The sequence below is a fragment of the Vipera berus genome, assembly GCF_964194415.1.
Source record: "Vipera berus genome assembly, chromosome: 1".
Classification (NCBI taxonomy): Eukaryota; Metazoa; Chordata; class Lepidosauria; order Squamata; family Viperidae; genus Vipera; species Vipera berus.
The window spans coordinates 42007437-42029399 of record NC_138202.1 but is presented as its reverse complement, the minus strand read 5'-3'; the positions used below and the strand labels follow the sequence as shown (position 1 = coordinate 42029399).

At 40.2% G+C, this 21963-nt stretch overlaps 1 protein-coding gene across 1 annotated transcript in view; it reads left to right on the top strand.

Annotated features, from left to right (window-relative positions):
* Positions 1-21963, top strand: part of UNC79 (unc-79 homolog, NALCN channel complex subunit) — a gene marked incomplete at both ends in the record, with an annotated part of 145796 nt that overhangs the window by 62671 nt on the left and 61162 nt on the right. The window contains 10 exons of the mRNA XM_081344670.1: positions 2440-2522; positions 2826-2974; positions 8018-8175; positions 10970-11151; positions 11335-11536; positions 12607-12786; positions 14504-14566; positions 14983-15269; positions 17655-17837; positions 18488-18650. Of these exons, the coding sequence (XP_081200796.1) occupies positions 2440-2522; positions 2826-2974; positions 8018-8175; positions 10970-11151; positions 11335-11536; positions 12607-12786; positions 14504-14566; positions 14983-15269; positions 17655-17837; positions 18488-18650 (1650 nt within the window). The remainder of the gene's footprint in view (positions 1-2439; positions 2523-2825; positions 2975-8017; positions 8176-10969; positions 11152-11334; positions 11537-12606; positions 12787-14503; positions 14567-14982; positions 15270-17654; positions 17838-18487; positions 18651-21963) is intronic.

Here is a 21963-nt window from a genome sequence, read left to right as displayed (position 1 = left end):
TAGAGTTATTTCCTGTTCAGGAGCCTGACAGCCCATGGATTATAAGCTGTTCTTCAGCCTGTTGGTACGGCTGGCAATACTTCTATATCTCCTATCCGATGGTAGGAGAGTAAAGAGTAAAGAGAGTAAAGAGGTACCGACCAGGGTGTGAGTCGTCCCTGAAGAAGGAAAATAGAAAGAATCGGTGCTTTTTTTGTAAAAGAAAAAGGAGCCAGAACTCACATATGTCATACAACCTGCCTTGCCTACCCTAAAGGTTCCATCCAAAAAAGGTGCCAGAACTCTGTTCTGGGCATTCTATGAGGAAAAAAGCCCTGGAAAGAATATTAATGTTTTAGGTTGAAGAAGACACTTTAAAACATCATGTATATTAAAAAGCAAACAAATGGTTCATTCAGCAAATTAATCCAGAATTATCACCTGAGGCACAAATGACTAGTCTTACATTATCCTACTTCGGACTTGTACTTTGTACTGAAGATCTAGTTCTCTGGAGAAGTCTATCATGCTGGGAAAGATAGAAGGAAAGAGACGAGGAGGACCAACAGAAAGCAGATGGACTGTTTCAGTTGCAATGGATACAGCCTACTTATAGTGCAGATATATAACAGGCATTCAATTTTTAACAAGAAATCAAACTTTTATCTTACAAAATCGTACTGATTTCGTCTCAACCAATTCATAATTTGAAAATGAGCAAATATTGTTCAGTCCAGGATTTTAAGTTCAAAGTAGTAAATATTTTCCCAAATTTTTCATATTTTGGGAGGGCTCCGTTTCAAGCTCAGAAAATTTTTACAAACTGATACATTTCATGTTTACAGGTCATGATTCAAGATTGCATTAATATCTTTCAGCCTTTTTTACTTTCACAAACTGACACTAACAGTAGTGAAAATATTACAATGAAATGGGACTACTAATGAGCAAGTTCCCATTGTAGCAAAAGCTTCTGAAGTATATTAAATCTCCAGGATGAAAATTATTATATATAACCCTTTTTAAACATCTGCTGATGTGACGTTGTATCATCTTAAACTCAGAAGAGATATAAGAGGCAGTATTGGCTCACTAAAATAGGATAATCCAAGTCTACCCTAAATTTCCACAATCTGTTTTAATCATACCTTTCAGTTGTCTATGAAAAGAGTTTATGTATTTAGAGTCTTCTAAAACATTTTCCAATAAAACAAACAATTTGTGGTCAGAAGTTGCTGATGATGCATCAGGACCAAACTGAATAGTCAAAAGATATTTATCTACTTATATGCTGTTCTAGTCCAAGGCCATCCAGTCCAGTCCATCATTTTTCAATAATAAATTTATAAAGTAATCAGTACAACAAAAATAACAGCAAAACCAATGCCCAAGGAACAACAACCACCTACATAAAATATACATGGCTGTCCTTCCTGCTGGGTCACAGCGTCCTTCTCTGAATGAATAGGAAAAATGAATGCTATTATGAAAAGGATCCATGCAGATAGTCCTCAATTTGCAATAGTAATTGAGTCTGGCATTATGGTTGTTAGTCATTGTGATCATACAACATGGCAACATGTGACTAGACACAGTTATGGCTATTTTTTATGATGGACATTAAATAAACACTGCGGTTGTTAACTGAATCCATTTTCCCCAATGGATGTTTTCCCCCAGAAACTGAAATAAACACCAGAAAGCGCTAAAACATCACAAATTGAGGTCACATGAGATGGATTACTGCAAATGACCATAAAAATGAGTCAGTTGCTAAGCACCCCAAATATGCTCAGGGATGTAACTTCAAACATGGGACAGAAGTAACCATGGGGAAGTCGACTGTAATCTTGTCATTAAGAAACCGGTTGTAAATTGAGGAATATCTGTATGCCAAAGAAAAAAGAGGAGATCATAGTATTCAGTAAATGGCAATATCCTCAAATTTAAAATTGAAACAATAATGGAAAAATAATAGAATAAAACAGAAAAAGAAAGGAAAAACACCGAATATCGTGTGGATTCCTAGATGGATCTTTTAAAAAAATTAAATGTGAACCAAATGGTCTGTCATTCTGTTCCCATCCAGATTAATTGATCAGCACCTTCTGGATCAGGTAATATTTCCACTCCTAGGTCAAGAATGTCTGGAAAAAGGGTAACACAACATCTGAAAATGGTATTAATGGGGGTTTCTGAACTATGCTATCCAGTCTATTAGAACCGAATTCAAGTAATGATTATTTCACCAGCTGGAAGGTCTGCATGCCCTGGAGGACTTTTTTTTACAAATAATGAAAAGCCATTAAAGTATCAAAGCTCTATGCCCCTAAATTTAATACCAGAGTGATACAGAGTTTTGGATATACTCAGTGCAAAAAAAAATATAGGTGGGAATCATAAATAAACGGTTTCAACTTATTTTTCAGAAATATTGTAATCTTTTATGTTAATTTTTAGCACCCATAAAAAATGACACTGAAAGGAAATTTTGTTACCAGCAGCTCCCAGTGACCTTGAAACTCATATACACAATATTGCAGGTAAGTTTCACTTTTAGTTTTTATTTCAAAATATCTTTACGAATTTAATAATTTAGAACTCAAACTCAATAAGGCACCACTTTTAGGACATACAATTCTAAAAAAAAAGCTACGCATCAAAAAGTGAAAAAGAATAGCACTTAGATAAATTTGATCCTCCTTCACTATATCTACTAAATCAAGTTATGTTTCAGTTGTTACAATTTTGGTTTATTTCAGAGTGTTTGAAATTTATTATTTTTGTATGGAATCCAAAATTAATTTTACCATACTTTATTTATTTCTTTACCAAATTTTGCACAGGAAATGGCACGTTTTGAAGAGCCAGATATTCTCTTTAACATGCTTAACTGCTTGAAGATTCTTTGCCTTCATGGGGAATGCTTATACATTGCAAGGAAGGACTATCCTCAATTCCTAGCATATATTCAGGACCATATGCTGATTGCCAGGTATAAATTTTATCAAGAGGAGGTTTAATAAGTTCATAGGTATACCCAAACAAGTTTTGGTGGCCATAAATCAGTGGTTTTATTTTTGGTGCAATCTGGACTGAAATTGTTTAATATATTAAATCAATATATAGGTGGATAAAGGCTGGAGCTATACCCATCAGTAGTCCAAAGCAATGTTTCTCAACCTTGGCTGGGTGGGGAATTCTGGAAGTCAAAGTCCCCACATCTTAAAGTTGCCAAAGTTGGGAAACACTGGTCCAAAGCATGGTTGAACAACCATGTATTCTGACACTTAAGCCTGCTATGGAGTTTCTCTGCTGGATAATTGGATTTTGGAACTGCCCTTTCAGTTTTCCATAGTGCTCTAGGGAACTTGATTAAAAGAGCATTGTAGTGAATTAAAAATTACTTAAGATGTCTGCAGTTGGTTATAATAATGCTGTTGATGCCATAAAATACAAATAGATTGTCAGAGTGCATTTTCCCCAGATTCCTTCGCATCTGAAGTACAAAATTGTAGATGTCAGACAAGACAGATTCATTCAGAGTCACAGGATTTGAACTAAGAGAATTGAAATCAATTCTACTTTAGAGCCAAAAGTTAAAACAGCTTAGAAAAAAAATGTAATGATCTACTTTTCCAGAATTCTTGTCTACAATGGCATTGATGCAAATATAATATCCGATTTGTGTCTTGCTAGATCTCTTCCACCATAGATCTAGATCTCTTCCACTCCCTTAGGTCCACCATTTCCCCGCTCGGGGGAAATCAGTGGACCTAAGGGAGTTAGACTCTGTAGACCACACTCTGGAAGGCCCCAATGACTATAGAACTGAGGGCCCATGGAGTTGTGGCCATGAACAATCTCCTGGAACGGCGGAGCAGCGGAGGACTTGGCTGTTAACAGTGCAGACTATGATGGCTTACTACGATAGTTTACTACACTATTATACTCCTGCCTCACGATCTATCGCTTATTGTCTCCCACATATCATCCCCAAAGGATTCAGAGGACCCTGGGTATTAGCCACCGTGAGAGGGTGGCTTGAACTTACATCTGCTGCCCCTAGAGGTGAGAGCTCTATGGGGCATGCTATACCCAGAGTGGGTGTTTCGGACCACCCCCCCGGGAATAGGCTCTGCGACCGTCGTGAGAGGACGGTGGTCGGCCTGCCCTGGGGGTGCACCCAGCTGAGTGGCAGTAGCTGGGTGGAGGGCCGGGACACCTATTTACCCTCTGTCTAGATCCTCCTTATGGACTATGGACTGCCTTGCATCTGGACTGCTCCTTATGCCTTATCTTAGGTATTCCTCCACGGACTTGTTCGCCCTCAGGGGTGCTCCCCCTTCCTGGGGGCGACCCGCCTTTCTAGCCGCTTACAATCTCGATGAAGGGCCCACTTATTGGGACCCTGAGAGATGGCTGGGCACGGGTAGGGGCCTCCGACCAAAACCCAACAAGAGGCCCCTGGTTAGTTTTTTGTCTAAATTTTTTTGGGGGTTAGGGAGGGGGAGGGTATTTCTTTTGGTTGTTTGGACAAGGGGGGCAGTCCAACAACCTCTGTTCAGGCCAGTGCCGAGGTAGATCGCGGGGGGGATGAGCGGGGGTTGGTTGCTTCTGGGGCTCCAGGGCTGGTCGTGGGACTACCCATTCCCACGACGTTAGGAACAGAGGGCCGTATCGATCTCAGGGAAGGCCTCTCCGCTGCTTGCAAGCGGTGAGGCACTCCGACCCTCTGGCTCCGCCCCGAGGTCCCGGGAGTGAGGATGGGCAGCCTCCTGAGCTCCGGCTGGTGTACTTGAATGCCAGGTCTGTCGCTAACAAAGCTCCTCTCGTCCGTGACTTGGTCGAGGGTGAGCAGGCGGACCTGGCTTGCATCACGGAGACTTGGTTGGGCCCAGAGGGCGGTATTCCTCTGGTTGATCTTTGCCCACCAGGTTTCCGGGTGCTACACCGGCCTCGGGCTCAGGGTAGGGGTGGGGGAGTGGCTGTTGTTATGAGGGAGACCTTGTGCCCGCGGGAGGCCACCGTTCCTCAGATAGTCGGGTGTGAGTCTCTCTTTTTGAGATGCGGCCCTGGTGCGCAGTTGGGCTTGCTGCTGGTGTACCTTTCGCCTAGTCACGCAGCAGCAGCCCTGCCTGAGCTTCTCGATGTCCTCTCTGGGTTGGTGATTGAGTTCCCAAAACTTATAGTTTTGGGGGACTTCAATCTACCATCTCTGGGAGGATCATCTGAGTTGGCTCGGGAGTTCATGGCTTCCATGACGGCCATGGACCTGACGCAAGTAATTTCGGGACCGACTCATGAGGGAGGCCACACCCTTGACCTAGTTTTCTTATCTGGACGGTGGTTAGATGATCTTGGTGGGGGCTCCCCAATTGTTATGCCCCTGTCATGGACCGATCATCATCTCCTGCGGCTGGTCTTCCGTTTTGCTACCCCCCGCCGTGGGTGTGTGGAACCAATTAGATGGTACCGCCCCAGACGCTTAATGGATCCCGAGAGGTTCCAGGCAGCGCTGGGGTCCCCACCTGCCTCCCTCACTCATAGCTCGGCAGATGCCTTAGTGGAAGCCTGGGAAAGGGCAGCCACTGAGGCTCTAGACCGAGTTGTACCCTTGCGGCTCCTGACCCGGTGCAGATCCCGTCGAGCTCCATGGTTGTCCGCGGAGCTCCGGGAGATGAAGCGTCGGAGACGGGGCCTAGAGAGCGGTTGGAGATCCAGCCGATCCGAATCCGACCGATTGCGACTAAGAGCCTATATTAGGTCTTTCTCGCTGTGATAAGGGTGGCGAGGTCTAATCACTTCGCTACCCTTATCGCGTCCGCAGATAATCGCCCGGCCGCCCTGTTTAGGGTGACTCGCTCCCTCCTTAATCAAGAGGTGAGGGAGGAACCCTTGCAGGGTCGTGCCGAGGAGTTTAACCAACATCTGTCGGACAAAATCGCTTGGATTCGGACCGGTCTGGACTCTGACTGGGCAGAGTCTGACGATCAGGACACGGGCGGTCTTGTCGATATTACCTGGGAGGAGTTTGATTCTGTGACTCTGGAGGAAGTGGACAGGATTATGGGGAGGCTGAGCTCCACCACATGTTTATTGGACCCGTGCCCTTCCTGGCTGGTCTATGCAGCCCGGGAGAGGACACGCAGCTGGTTCCAGGCAGTTATATCGGCTTCTTTGAGTGAGGGTAGCTTCCCTGCCGTCTTGAAAGAGGCGGTGGTGAGGCCTCTCCTCAAGAAGCCTGCCTTGGACCCAGCTGTATTGAACAACTTTCATCCGGTCTCCAACCTTCGCTTCCTTGCGAAGGTTGTTGAGAGTGTGGTGGCGCATCAGCTCCCTCTGGTCCTGGATGAAGCGGATTATCTAGACCCGTACCAATAGGGTTTCAGGCCCGGGTACAGCACGGAGACGGCATTGGTCGCGCTGGTGAATGATCTCTGGAGGGCTCGGGACAGGGGACATTCCTCTGTTCTAGTCCTATTAGACCTCTCAGCGGCTTTCGATACCATCGACCATGGTATCCTGCTGCGGCGTCTTAGGGGATTGGGAGTGGGAGGCATGGTCTTACAGTGGTTCTCCTCCTATCTCCAGGGACGTTCGCAGTCGGTGTTGACAGGAGGGCAGAGGTCGACCGCGAGGTCTCTCGTTTGTGGAGTTCCTCAGGGGTCGGTCCTCTCGCCTCTCCTGTTCAACATCTATATGAAACCGCTGGGTGAGATCATTCGTGGCTTTGGAGTTGGGTATCATCAGTACGCTGATGATACCCAGCTTTTTCTTTCGACCCCAAACCACCCCAGTGATGCCCTCAACGTGATGTCCCGTTGCCTGGAGGCGGTTCGGGTCTGGATGGGGAGGAACAGACTTCAACTCAACCCCGACAAGACTGAGTGGCTTTGCATACCTTCATCCCAGGTCTACTCGGATATTCCATCTCTTTCTATGGGGGGTGAACTATTACCCCCTGTAGATAGGGCTCGCAACTTGGGAGTCCTCCTAGATTCACGGCTCACCTTGGAAGATCACATAGTGGCTGTGACTAGGGGGGCTTTCGCCCAGGTTCGCCTGGTGCGCCAGTTGCGGCCCTATCTAAGCCGGGATGATTTATGCACGGTCACTCACGCGCTCGTGACCTCTCGTCTAGACTACTGCAACGCTCTCTACATGGGGCTTCCCTTGAGGACCACCCGGAGGCTCCAACTGGTACAGAATGCAGCCGCGAGAGTTGTGTTGGGAGTCTCCCGATACTCCCATGTTAAACCTCTGCTCCGTGAGCTGCATTGGTTACCAGTTGTCTTCCGGGTGAGATTCAAGGTACTAGTAATGGTGTTTAAAGCCCTACATGGCAGGGGTCTGGAGTACCTTAGGGAACACCTGCTGCCGGCATCAACTTCCCTCCGCCCTGTGCGTTCCCACAGAGAGGGCCTCCTCAGGGTGCCACCGGTCAGAGAATGTAGATTGGTGGCCCCCAGGGGGAGATCCTTCTCTGTGGGCGCCCCGGAACTATGGAACCAGTTACCAGTTGAGCTCCGGACAGCGCCCGATCTTCGCTCCTTTCGCCGCGATCTAAAAACATACTTGTTTGAACAAGCCGGCCTGGCCTGAGGGGGGATTGGTGGGGTTTTTACTGTCATTTTATTGGGGTTTTTACTATGTATTAATTGTTTCTTAGTGGGCATGTATTTAATTACTTTTTAACTTTTGTAATTCTGTGTTTTTATTCTTGCCCTGTACACCGCCCTGAGTCCTTCGGGAGAAGGGCGGTATAGAAATATTAATAAATTAAATTACATTAAATTAAATAAAGGGAAAAAAGTTAAGACCAAAAGATGCAACTTATTTCTGATTCCTAATTAAAAAGTACCATTTAGGGAACAGAGTTGCACAGCTAGGGGGACAAAATCTTTACCACATCTTTATAGGCATAGAAATTATTGATTGCAGAAATCAGTTCTGCTTGATGTAGCAGAAACTAGTAATCTATTTATGGAATCATGATCATGTGTTCTGACTTGCCTCCTCTCTCATCTGTCCTCAGCTTATGGAGAGTTGTAAAATCGGAGTTCTCCCAGCTTTCTTCACTAGCAGTGCCACTCCTTCTCCATGCTCTTTCATTGCCTCATGGAGCTGATATTTTCTGGACAATCATCAATACCAACTTCAACAGCAAAGACTGGAAAGTTAGATTTGAAGCAGGTATGTCTTTTGACAGATGAGATCTATTGTTCAAAAATGTACACATTTTAAGGAAAACTTCCCTGAAATGTTAGTGAATTTCCCTGCAAATTATGTTGGTATAAGTAAAAGCACTTGGACTGCAAGGCGATCAAACCTGTCAGTCCTAGAGGAGATCAACCCTGACTGCTCTTTAGAAGGCCAGATCCTGAAGTTGAAACTCAAATACTTTGGCCACCTAATGAGAAGGAAGGACTCACTGGAGAAGAGCCTAATGCTGGGAAAGGTTGAGGGCAAGAGAAGAAGGGGACGACAGAGAATGAGGTGGCTGGATGGAGTCACTGAAGCAGTAGGCGTGAGCTTAAAGGGACTCCAGAAGATGGCAGAGGACAGGAAGGCCTGGAGGAACAATGTCCATGGGGTCGCGATGAGTCAGACACGACTTTGCAACTAACAACAACAAAGTAAAAGCACATCTATTTATGTTTATTTATTTTAAAAGGTTTGCATAGCTGCCCATCTTTAAAAAATGTTAGAACAATTAACCAGTGGAACAACCTGCCTCCAGAAGTGGTGAATGCTCCAACACTGGAAGTTTTTAAGAAGAGACTGGACAGCCATTTGTCTGAAATGGTATAGGGTTTCCTGCCTGAGCAGGGGGTTGGACTAGATGACCTCCAAGGTCCCTTCCAACATAATAATAATAATAATAATAATAATAATAATAATAATAATAATAATAATAATAATAATAATATTATTATTATTATTATTATTATTATTATTATTATTATTATTATTAGTATTATTATTATTATTATTATTATTATTATTATTATTCTGGGGGGCTCATGGAAATATAAAACTATTGAAAAACTCAGCACCTCAATCAATCCCCCCTGGGTACCCCAAGAACTCTCCACAGGCTCTATTACTCTACCCCAGGGCCCGGGTAAAGAGCTAGGTTTTTGCACTCTGCCAGAAGACCAAGATGGTGGGGATTTGCTGAAGAGAGTGAATTCCACAAGGTAGGGACAGCCATAGAAAAGGCAGATTCCCTAGGTCCCACTAGATGGCAGTGTTTCAGGGAAAGCAACTGGAAACCAGGGCAGCTCACGCAACAGGTTTACAATGTGGGTGAACCTAGAGGTGCCCAAGACAATGCATGCAGCTGTATTCTGGACCAGTTGTAGCTTCTAGGTTGTCTTCAAGGACAGCCCCATGTCAATAACAATGCAATATTCCACATGGGAAATGACAGAGGCATTAGTGACATGAGCAAGGTGTCCTGGTCCACGAATTTCCTTCTTTTAAAAATTATAGGTTTCACTTTTTGTGGAATAGAGAAAAAAATAATCAGCATAATTTGAAAATGTATTAAAAGCACTTTTTAAATGTATTAAAAGCTCTGAAATGCAGATACAAACATTTTAGATGGTCTTTCAAGATTGCTGTTTCACAAAACGCGACTGTGCCATTTCTCCATACTTTCAAATGTATTTAAAAGTAAAAGAGTTATAAAAATGTGCAAGTATGTATAAAGCAAAGAATATGTAATCTAACAGGATCATGTATTCTAAAGTCTATGTTTTTGGTTTTAATCAACTTTATGGAGAAATAGGAGAGGAAGAGTCTGTTCAGTCCATTTAGGAAATCCATTGAAAGTATGGTATTTAAAAGTCATAAAAATATGAAGTTAAGCAAATGCCAGGCTTTCTGGACCAGTATTCAGCAATAAATTCAGCTCTTCTGACATTTCTCAGTTTAGTTTGACTTTTCAATTTTACTTGGCAGAAGGCTTACAAACACTGCGTGTTTGATTAAGCTACCCACAACAGATGATTGTCATTACCGTGTAAAACTATCAGGAATTTTTATATATGCTCAAAGGTTTGAAACTGAGGTTCTTTTTTCTGCCCTTCTGAATTAATTGATACTGCCCTCGGTGCATTCCTTGAATCTTAGTATTGATGTATGTTTAGATAATGGCCATCTTTATTGTAGAAACCATTGGTTCCTGCCTGAGTCTCAACTGTTACAGCAAGAAATACAACAATATATATTTTAAATACTTTGTTGCTGCTGTGTCTAGTGAATTTGTGATGCTTTTTGGTATTCTTGGATTAATTTAGTCACAGAATTCATTGATACAAGGAATAAGTTAACTAGGACGCTAAATGTTACAGTTTGAGATGCATGCATGTTATCTATTTACCGCTGGAATGGTAACAAATTCTCCTTTCTCCTTGCAGTTCCCATGTTCCCCAAGCTCAACTCTTCAAAGCAAATTTGGGGATCAGTGGGAAGAAGAGGACCTCGTTATATAGTGACAGAGGGAGGGATATTGGTTTAGCATCTACCACATTGTCCAGTGGTGTCTCTTATTTGTCCTTGTTGGGGGACTTCCACTTCTTTATGGGAAATTCAGGATGTTTCAGGAGTTCAAGGCCTCCACGGTAAACATGGGCCCAAAGTCCAGTCTTACTCACACAAGTGGCCACATGTTTTTATCTTGGTTTAGTTGGCCTGTGATCTGAAGTTTTAGTTTTCTGGTCAGGTCACGTTCTTGTCACTATGCAGTTTGTTAACTTTATTAAATATGCAATAGTGAGGATAGTTTAGGGTGGTTTTCCCCTAGGAACCTATGGGTCCTGTGGCTTTTCACGATGACCTGGCAGTTCTGCTTTACAACCTGTCAATTTCTGGAATGCAGATGCAAACATTTTAGACAGTCTTTCATGATTGCTCTCTCACAAAAGTTGACATGGTGCCATGTCCCAATTAACATGCTTCTTTATTTGCTGTTTACTTACAGTGGAGAAAGTAGCAGTGTTGTGTAGATTCCTGGATATTCACTCAGTGACCAAAAACCATCTACTGAAATATTCTTTGGCACATGCCTTTTGTTGTTTTCTGACTGCTGTGGAGGATGTCAATCCAGCTGTGGCCACCAGAGCAGGGCTTCTGTTAGACACCATAAAAAGGCCAGCTTTGCAGGTATGTTAAACAGTAAAGAAACAAACATGGTCCCAGATACATTGCAGGGTTAAAACTTCTTGGTAGAGTTAAGGTTAAATCCATTTGTGTAAACTCTCAGACTTTTTGATGATATTGGTAAATATGGTGGTTTCTTTGATGACTCGAAGTAATTGCTTTTATAACTTTTATTATTCTTTTTAGGGACTATGCCTTTGTCTTGATTTCCAGTTTGATACTGTTGTTAAAGACAGACCCACTATTCTTAGCAAGCTTTTGCTTCTACATTTTCTCAAGCAAGATATTCCGGCGTTGAGCTGGGAATTCTTTGTTAATCGGTTTGAGACACTGTCTCTTGAGGCACAACTTCATTTGGACTGCAACAAGGAATTCCCCTTCCCGACAAGTAAGAAAGCTTGGTAGCATGATTTATTTTTTACAATTAAAATAAATTGTAAAATGTCTAAACTAAAATGTCTCTTCTTCGTTGAAAAACAAGTGCATATCTACAGCGAATAACACATTTAAATCTTTTATTTATTTATTTATTTATTTATTTATTTATTTATTTATTTATTTATTTATTTATTTATTTTATTTGTTTCGATTTATATACCGCCCTTTTCCCGAGGGACTCAGGGCGGTTTACAGGGCAAATTAAAACAGCGCAATGTACAAATTAAAATAAAATTAAATTAATAGCCCCAAAAGAGTTTGAAATTTAAAATTTAAAACCTTAAAACCCCTCAGTCCAGGCTGGCTAACGTGGAAATAATTTTAGCAATATATAGCCAGTTAATTCAGTTACTGGTATGGTACTGATGATTATGGTACCACACATTAGGCTGGCAGTGTAACACAAATAAAATACCTTTACTGCTTCAAATAATTTATATCAATTAAAAAATAACTGTCCTAGTTCAAAAGTAATGCTCTTGGCCTGATAAAGTATAATTTATTAAACCAGGAAAATATGGTCCCTGTAAGCTCCTTCACGATCCTTCTCTTTTTCAGGCCAAAAATTCAGTGATTATGTCTATTACTTAAATCGTGGTTTTCTATCACATCCAAGCCAAAAAAACTGGCTCTCATGGAATCTGTGGTTTGAATACATAAGACAACTTTGTAAAAACTGGATATGAAAGTTTATGGAAGAAACATGCAGTTACATGCCTTATTCTTGGGCCAGTTTTTATCAGTCATAGATCATTTCTTTTGGATGAAGCCACTCTTATCAGCTTAAAAAGCACATGATGGTATTGGACGGGGCATATTTTTTACTCCCCATGCATTATCTCTCTGTGGAAGAGAAATCGAAAGTATGTGGCACAGTTTATGAAAGCCCTGGGTTACAAAACAAATGCACATTTTTGAATCCAAGCATGAAAACTACAGAGTGTGTTCCAAAGGTGTGGGCTTACAAATTAGTCTGAACCATGCTATGAAATAAAATTTGGTTTAATCCTGTTTGAAAAGCAATCACAGCTGTCCGGACCAATGTTGCCAACTTAAGTGACACAGCAATGTGGAAGATCAAGAGAGCTCGGTTTGCTCGGAATCGGCAGAAGAGTGTGCGTTCTTTGAGGGACAGCGTGAAAGGCCCAGTGGAGTCCAAGAGGGCACTTTCCCTTCCAGAAACCTTAACTACCAAAATCCGTTGAGTATTTTAATTTTTTTTCTCCATTTTAATTCTCTTGCACAATTGCCACTAGGTGGAGATGGAATCTAGGATTTGGCCAGATATTTTTAAACTGATAAAACAGTTGTTTTAACTGCTTGTTTTGTTTACAGCATGCTACTGAAAGATTATAGTGACCTATGGAATAATAAAATGCACTATATATTTCTGTTTGCCACTATTATTTTATAAACAAGTCCTTTTCCTTAAACCCATTTTATTGGTTGTTTTAACAAATTTGCAAGCTGTTAAATTCTTCCAGACTCCTGGTGGCATATCACAATTTGTATGTACGCTATTTGTGAGTGGTGCCTCGTCTACAAAAAGGAAAAAAAAATCAGTGCAAGTGATACCGCTGTGTGTGTGTGTGTGCTTACATACACACATGACATGATTATTACACAATGTCATAACCATGGTTTTCTACTATTAACAATCCAGCTTCATAAGTATATCTGACTCGTATCTCTAGAGAAAAAAAATGTTTTGGCAAGCTAACCATTGTTACTACAAAGATCCATCTTCCCCAACCCCTCCACTCTGCTCTGTTCAAATCTATGCTTATAAGTGTTTTTTGTTTTCTGTTATAATATATCACTGATTACTACATTGCAGTTCTAAACACTGCTAAAATAGTGCTTCTTTGATGTGCCTCTTCTCAGACATAATGTTATTGCCCATTGTTAAAAACAAAAAGATATTTCGACATCTACATGAGCTGCTGGCTGACATTACCTACTTATTTGAGGTCATGACTTGACTACAGCCTATACAGAGCTTACCCTTGAAGATCATCCATACTGCAACAGGACAGCCAGTGATGCTCATGTCTCAGTATGCCTCTGTAACACCTCGACTTTGTCAGCTGCATTGGTTGCCAGTTTGCTTCTGGGTGCAATTCTCTAGGTGCTGGTTGTTACCTATAAAGCTCTACAGGGCATAGGGCCTGATTAGGGAATGCCTGTCTCCCATAGTATCTGCCCAGCTGATTGGATCTGACAGGGCTGGCGTGCTTTGGGTTCCATTGATTAAACAATGGCATCTATCGGGACCCCAGAAGTATGCTTTCTCTGCAGCAGTATCTGGACTCTGGAATGAGGTTTCCCAAAGATTCAAATAATAATTTATTCAAAATAAATTACCCAGTGATAATTTAAAGGGACCTGAAGATCTAGCTCTTCACCAAGGCCTTTGATTAATGTGACTGAAGCCACCTTTAGTTTCTGGCTTGTTGTTTCCTTGTTTTTAAATATTGTTTTATTGTATTATTATAAAATGCAAATAATACATTATATTGATTGGCCACAGTGATAGTTGTGCAGTATTAATTAGAGATTATGATGTTTTAGATAAATTAAACCTTTAAATGTTTTTAACAATTTGAAAACTGTCCAGGGTCTTTGGGAGTCAGGTGGCATATAAATTTAATAAATTACTTTTTATTATTAAATATATATGCCCAGTAGGAATACTGATCCCTCAAGCTCAATATTGCCCCCATTGACTGGCAGTGGCTTTCTAGTGTAGCATTAGTGGTACTGATTTGCAAAGTTAGGAATTTCTCCAGCTTTCCAAGAATATACCTCAACTTCCTGTACACAGTATATATGATGCTCCTTTGAGTACAGCAATGGCTCCTGAAGATGTCACAGATCCATACAAGCTAACCTTAGCTTTCCATTTTATTTTGAGCAGCAAGGCTGATTAGACATGAACAGTCTGCTCCAGCCCTTGGCAGTACACCAGAAAAAACACAAGGTAAATGTGGCATTTATATATTCTGTAGCTACATAAAAAAGAAAAGAATGTTTCTTAGTTTTGAATATTCTGTTGATAGTCAAATATATAAGCCAAAAGGAGTTTGGAAATCCAATGATATCATATTTTAACCTGCAGTTTTTCTATAATTTTTTAAACTATATTTTCCCACCAAGTTTTCATTATTGGCACATGGTAATTTTGACAAATGTTCCAGTGAATCATTTTAATATCTGTGTTATGTTGTTGTTTATAATTATAATAATTGTTATAGTTTTGCCCCCTGGCCACTAAAAAAAAAGGTATATACTGTTTTTGCTGCCATTTTAAAACCTCCTTTAAAAAAAGACATGTAGCCTTTTTTCCCAGTGATAATCTCTATATTACATTTTTTTTATTATTTTCTGTGCTAACAGGGCAGCTTTCTCCAGAGAATGATAATACCATAAAGGACCTTCTCCCGGAGGATGCTGGGATTGATCATCAAACTGTCCATCAACTCATTACCGTGCTGATGAAGTTTATGGCCAAGGATGAGAGTAGTGCAGAATCGGATATCAGCAGTGCTAAAGCCTTCAATACAGTCAAGCGCCATTTATATGTTTTGCTGGGCTACGATCAACAGGAAGGATGCTTCATGATTGCACCTCAGAAGATGCGAATATCAACCTGCTTTAATGCCTTTATTGCAGGAATTGCGCAAGTGAGTTAGATTTAAGCGTTTCATATAACCTGTCAAATTATCCCTCATGGTCTGGCTGAAAGCTCTATTGCAATTCCTGAAAATGAAATTTATAGCCATAATCAGAAGAATTCAGTGGCACAGGGGGCATTTATTTTTATGAAAAGAAAAAAGGCACTGTTATGTGCACTTTTTCTAAAAGGTCCTAACCTCTCATTTATGTACATAGTACTTATACACAAGCATACACACACACATTTCCGTGCAAATGTTTAGGTACACACGGTCAAGTTACATAGTTTAGTCAATGTCTACTTGAACAGAAATTGATAGAATTTCTATAAATGGAAAGACATCTTTCTGCAAATTTGAATGGAACTTTTCTATATTCAAGCAGTTGCTTATACTGTAGATTAAAAGTAAGAAAAAAGTCAGATTAAAAATACCGAAGTCTCTCTGAAACCCTTCCCTTAAGATTGTCATCTCTTGGGACCAGGAAATCAGCCTCGTCAATCATGGTCGTTCTTTCCTGGAACAGAATTCCTCCAGAGATGAAAGTGGCTTCTACTTTATGGGGTTGTTATTTCTTTTGTCATGGTTCCGATAGATGAAACCCATCAAAAGAACTTCAAGGCAAGAATTCTTCCTCAAAGAACATTTTATTCAGGAAACAAAGTATCGGCACTACATAGTTGAACCCAAAACTAGATTCCCTTCCCCGGATACAAAGTAACAATTTGCAATTCCCACCCCCAAGAAGCAATCATAAATCACATTCTCCAATTAGCCTGAAACACGGGCTTTCTCCTCAGCTCCTCAGCCCGCCAAAACGTTATCAGTTCATCCTTGGGTTCCCACAGAGCAGTGTTATTATTATGGCTAGCTGAGCTCAAGCATTCACCCCAGGCCCCCTTCTGTACCTGATTTCTAAATATTTTATTATTATTATTAATAAAATAATAATTTCTAAATAGAAAAAAAAGTATGTTAAAAGCAAAGAGAAAATGGCTGCGATTTTCATCAGTTGTCAGAGCAGGAATATCCAATGTTTATAGCATTGACTTTCTTCCTTCCTTCCTTCCTTCCTTCCTTCCTTCCTTCCTTCCTTCCTTCCTTCCTTCCTTCCTTCCTTCCTTCCTTCCTTCCTTCCTTTCTTTCTTTCTTTCTTTCTTTCTTTCTTTCTTTCTTTCTTTCTTTCTTTCTTTCTTTCTTTCTTTCTTTTAGAAAGGCATTTAAATTTGCTTATTTCATTTGTTTACTTATTCATCTGTTTATTTATTTTGACTTGGAAGTAGAAGTGTGATAAAGGAGATCCTCCTGCTATGGATTTAGAGGTAGTAAATTGTTAGATATAGTTTTTGTCTTGCAACTGTAATATTTTAATGTTTGTATTATTTTATAAGCCATTTAGACACTTATTTTGATTAAGCTGGTACATATAAATAAGTGAGAAAGAAAGAAAGACTAAGCCACACTAAAGATTTAATTCCAAAGTAGCAGTGAAGCAAGCAAGGAAAAGAAAGTGAAACATAATATTAGTCTTTGGATTTAGTTTGTAATCTAGATGTTACCTTTTCCAATTAATCCTGTAAGAATCCAGGTTACTCATAGCACATAGAATCCCAATCCTGTAAGAATCCAGATTACTCATAGCACATGAATACAGATGGGAAGGTGACATTGTTATGAGAAGAAATGGGCATCCTCTGGACAGTGATGATGTCACTGGCTAATTCTTTCAACCACCTATTCTTTCAAACATGAACATAGTAGTAATAGGAGGAGAAGACATGTGGTCATGGGCTGGAGCTTCATGCATTTTCATCTGCAATAGATTGATATTTCATCAATGTTTAATTTTGTTCAGAAATTTAGAAGATTTATTTAAACATTCTTTTAATCAAACTATTGAAGGGACCAATGTGTTAAACTGTGAATATGGCCAAATTGCAATAATAGTTGGCTGTTTGCAGAACGCTCCTAACAGTCTTTGCAATGGATACCAAACAGAGTGTAGATAAGATCAAGACAGAAAGATATGCTCACTTTAATTCTGAAATGTTTCATTCAGAACATGAATGAAACGTTTCTCACATATACTCCTTTTTCATTGTTGCTATTGTAACAGCATTCTGGAAAGGAATGTTCTAGTGGCAAGAACTAATACTCTATACAATACAATCAAATTATTGTTTTGGATGCTAATCCAGCAGATGGTGTTGTATATCCTTCCTTGAAATGACTATCAATGTGTCCAAAATTTTACTTAATGAGCCTCTGTATTTCACCTTGTAGGTTTATTTCTGCAATCGCTGCTAGGATTTCATAGAGAATTTATTGATGCAAGTCTTTAAATACAGTTTTTTTTAAAGAGTGTTCTAAATTCTAATCTAATGTTAATTTTAGGTGATGGATTATAACATTAATCTAGGGAAGCATCTTCTTCCTTTGGTGGCTCAGGTGTTGAAGTACTGCACATGCCCTCAGCTTAGACATTATTTCCAGCAGCCCCCTCGTTGTTCCCTCTGGTCCCTTAAGCCTCATATTCGACAGATGTGGCTGAAGGCCCTGCTTGTCATCCTATATAAGGTAAGCACTTCCCTTATTTATTTCAGTTACTCCAAATCTATGTCTCATCAGAATTTCAGTACAATTGTTTTTGTGAAGTCAGTTATAGTTTAATAGGTATTAGGGGTGAGTTACCTTTTCTTTATCTTGACTATTCTTGGTTTTGGCCTCAGAAGGCATGGCCTTTGATTAAGAAAAGCACTGAAATGTGGAGCTATTTTTTTCCTTTCTTTAAAAAAAAAACCTAGAGAAGATTTTAAAGGACATAATGGGTTCTTTAAACTTGTAGAGGTGTACAGTGCCCATTGTACTCTTTCAGTCATTCCCAAATGTTGAAAATTGTGTTTATGAAAGGTTTTGTTTTTTTGCCATTTCAAACTTATAAATTAAAAAAAAAGTTTTGAGGAATTTGGCTCTGCCAGCTTCAGCAGAGACTGTAGATGGGATGCTTCTGGGGTCATTTGTGAATGCAGGATTGTTTGTTCTCGATACAGCATGTATAAATTAGATTTACTTTTAAAAGCAAAGAATAACTTAAAAAGTTATTTTAACATTCCCTCATTTCAGTAATATTTCATTCTTAGCACTGTTGATCAGAATTGTTCCACCTGTGACTTATGATGTGTAAAAGAATAAAAGAGTTGAAAATAATCCCTTCCTCCCTTCTTCAGTATCCTTACAGAGATTGCGATATCAGTAAAATTGTGCTGAGTCTCATCCATATAACTATCAACACATTAAATGCCCAGTATCACAGCTGCAAGCCTCATGCCACAGCAGGTCCTTTGTATAGTGACAACAGCAATGTAAGCCGGTACAGTGAGAAAGAAAAAGGTATTACATCATATGATCCCTACCAAATGTCATTAAATTTTTTTAAAATTTTTCATCTTTTTGTTTACATGCAGTTTCTAAAGAAAAAAACTATGCTACATATGCATTCCATAGAATATAACAAAGACAAGTATTAAAATTTTATTTTGTATATGAAACAGTGTGGGATAGAAACTGGCCTTCTATATGTAATCTTGTAAATTAATAACCCTGTTTTTCAAGTATTTCTGATCTGAACTAGCTAGCAGCCAGAAGACGTGATGAAAAATCCTTAATTGTCCAACATATATGGTCAGATTCAACCATAGTTTACCTGGGAACTGATCATCCTAGACCAAATTTAAATCCAAGAAACTCTACGAAATTCCTAGGACCTTGGCAATCAGACAAATCAGCCATCAATAGACATATAGAGAGAACCACATTTACACACTATTCAAAAGAGATAATAAAAAAGCTAGGAAGGAAACTGTCAGGACCCACCCCAATCCACGTCTTAGGAAAACAAAAACTCTTGGAGTCAGTTCTAGTCCAAAAGGAATTTTTACTAGGACATACTTGGTTGTGGAAATACAAGACAGGACTTAGTATTGTTTGACAAATTGAAACTTTATAAAGGGTTCCCGGTTCAACCCCCCCCCTTCCCTCAACCCCATTTGGTCAGCCCCCATCATTTTACTTCATGTCATCCCTTTCGTGGGGAAAAAGGAACTTCAAATCTTTATGGTTATTGCCTTCTTCCTCTACAGAATTAAATGAAGACACAGGCCAGATGCCTTCTTCTCTAACCCTCCCTTTTGTTCCCCCAGTTCAAAAGATTTCCCTTGGTCTTTGAAATAACCTAAGGCAGGCTGAATCCACATGCGCTCCTCCTTCCTTGGGAGATGGCAGAATCCATGGGGGGGGGGGAATAATGTTTTAAACATACAGAAACAAAAAGTCAGGATACATCCTTTCCAGCAAAGTCCTTTTCTGCTTTGCTGGATGCTTGTTACATGACTGTGATTTGGAAAAGGATGAGGAGGATTTTGTTTGTAGCTGAAGTTAGAGCAAATACGCACAATATTAGGATTACATTTAATAATATCTTGATTAACAGTATCACTGAATGCATTGCTTTAGGTCTTCACCAGTCTTTTGAAAAGAATAGTTCTGGAATTCTTGTGGCATTTGAGTTGAGACAACTGTAGTCTTTATGAAATCTGCAAGGCATTTTTGTATTTCCCAGCTGGATTGTAAGGCTGATTTGATGGAACTGAAAATATATGATGCTGCCTTATTATGATTAACATATCTTGTATTTTATTGAAAAGAGTTCTCTGTTGGAAGGAATCCTCTATTTGAAGGCTTTCTCAATCCAAATTTTTATATATAAAGATGCATTGGATATATATGTTTAGAATAGAATAATAATAGAATTGGAATGGACCTTGAAGTGTTCTAGTCCAGCCCCCTGCTCAAGCAGGAAACCCTATACCAGACATGTCAAACACAAGGCCCGGGGGCCAGATCCGGCCCACAAAGAGGTTTCATGTGGCCCGCGAAGCCATCCTGGAAACAGTGAGGGAACGGCCCCCACTGCCTTGGCCCTGGCCCAGAGACCCTCCTTCTGCCAGAGACCCTCAGATCTGTCCCACTCCTGCCCAGGCCCCCATAGGCACTCTTAATGCGAACGATGTAGAGCTGGCCACGCCCACCCAGTAGGCCATAAGCACTCTAGCCACGCCCAGCCAGTAGGCCACGCCCACTCTGGCCATACCCACCCGGTCCCCTGAGGGCAACCGCAATGCTGATGCGGCCCTCAATGAAATTGAGTTTGACACCCCTGCCCTATACCATATCAGAAAAATGGTTGTCCAGTCTCTTTTTGAAAGCTTCCAGTGATGGAACACCCACAGCTTCTGAAGGCAAGCTATTCCATTGGTTGATTGTTCTAACCCCTAGGAATTTCTCCTTAGTTCTAGGTTACCTGCCTTGCCTTCTGGTGCTTTGGAAAATAGTTTGATCCCTTCATCTTTGTAGGAGCCCCTCAGATATTGGAAGACTGCTATTATATCACCCCTAGTCCTTCTTTTCATTAGAGTAGACATACCCAATTCCTGTAACCATTCTTTGTATGTTTTAGCCTCCAGCCCCCTGATCATTCTTGTTGCTCTTCTTTGCATTCTTTCCAGGGTCTCAACATCTTTTTATATTGTGGTGATTAGAACTGGATACAATATTCCAAGGGTGGTCTTATTAAGGCTTTGTAAAGTGGTACTAGAATTTCACATGATCTTGATTCTATCCCTCTATTAATGCAGCCTAGGATTGCGTTGGCTTTTTTGGCTCTTGATGCACACTGTTGGCTCATATTTAAGTGAGTCTTAAGTGATAATTAACAAAACAAAAATAATGATGTATATTCTTTTTTTTTATTGAAAAGTTTTAAAATACAATTTTCCTTTAAGAATCCCCCCTTCCCCCTCCCTCCTCCCCCCCTACCTCCCCCCCTCCCCCCCTCCCCCCCCCCGACTTCCCAGAGCTAAATACAAGGTATATATATAAAAAGCAATCATAAACAATCATATACTAACAACTATAAACTCTAAAATCCATCACTCTCTAGCTTATAAAGAATAAAACAAGCCTTAATAATATTGAATATATATAAAAAGAAACTAAGATAAGAAAAGAAAAAAAAAACGAAAGAAGACTTATTCAAATGCTACATAAAACTTCTTAACCCTATACTTGTTCTGGATAAACTCAATCCATTTTGTCCATTCCATAATATAGCGTTCTTGCGAATGATCTTTCAAATAGGCCGAAATCTTCGCCATCTCTGCCAGGTCTGAAACCTTTAAAGTCCACTCTTCTATGGTCGGCAGTTCCTCTTTCTTCCAATATTGGCCTATCAAAAGTCTTGCCGCCGTGATTAAGTTCAACATCAACTTAGTGTCCACAACTGTAGCGTCTGCAATTATTCCCAACAAAAAAAGTTGCGGACAAAACTTTATCCTCTGTTTAAAAATCTTCTGCATATTCCACCAGACTTTTATCCAAAAAGCCTTAACCTTCTTACATGTCCACCATATATGAAAATATGTTGCATCTTCATCACCACACCTCCAACATTTAGGCTGATAATTCGGATACATACTTGCAAGCTTTTTAGGATCTAAATGCCATCTATAAAACATTTTGTAAAAGTTCTCTCTTAGATTTTGAGCTTGAGTAAATTTCACGTTCCTCACCCAAATCTTTTCCCATGTGTCCATTGTGATAACTTCCTGGATGTTTTGGGCCCATTTTATCATACAATCCTTAACAA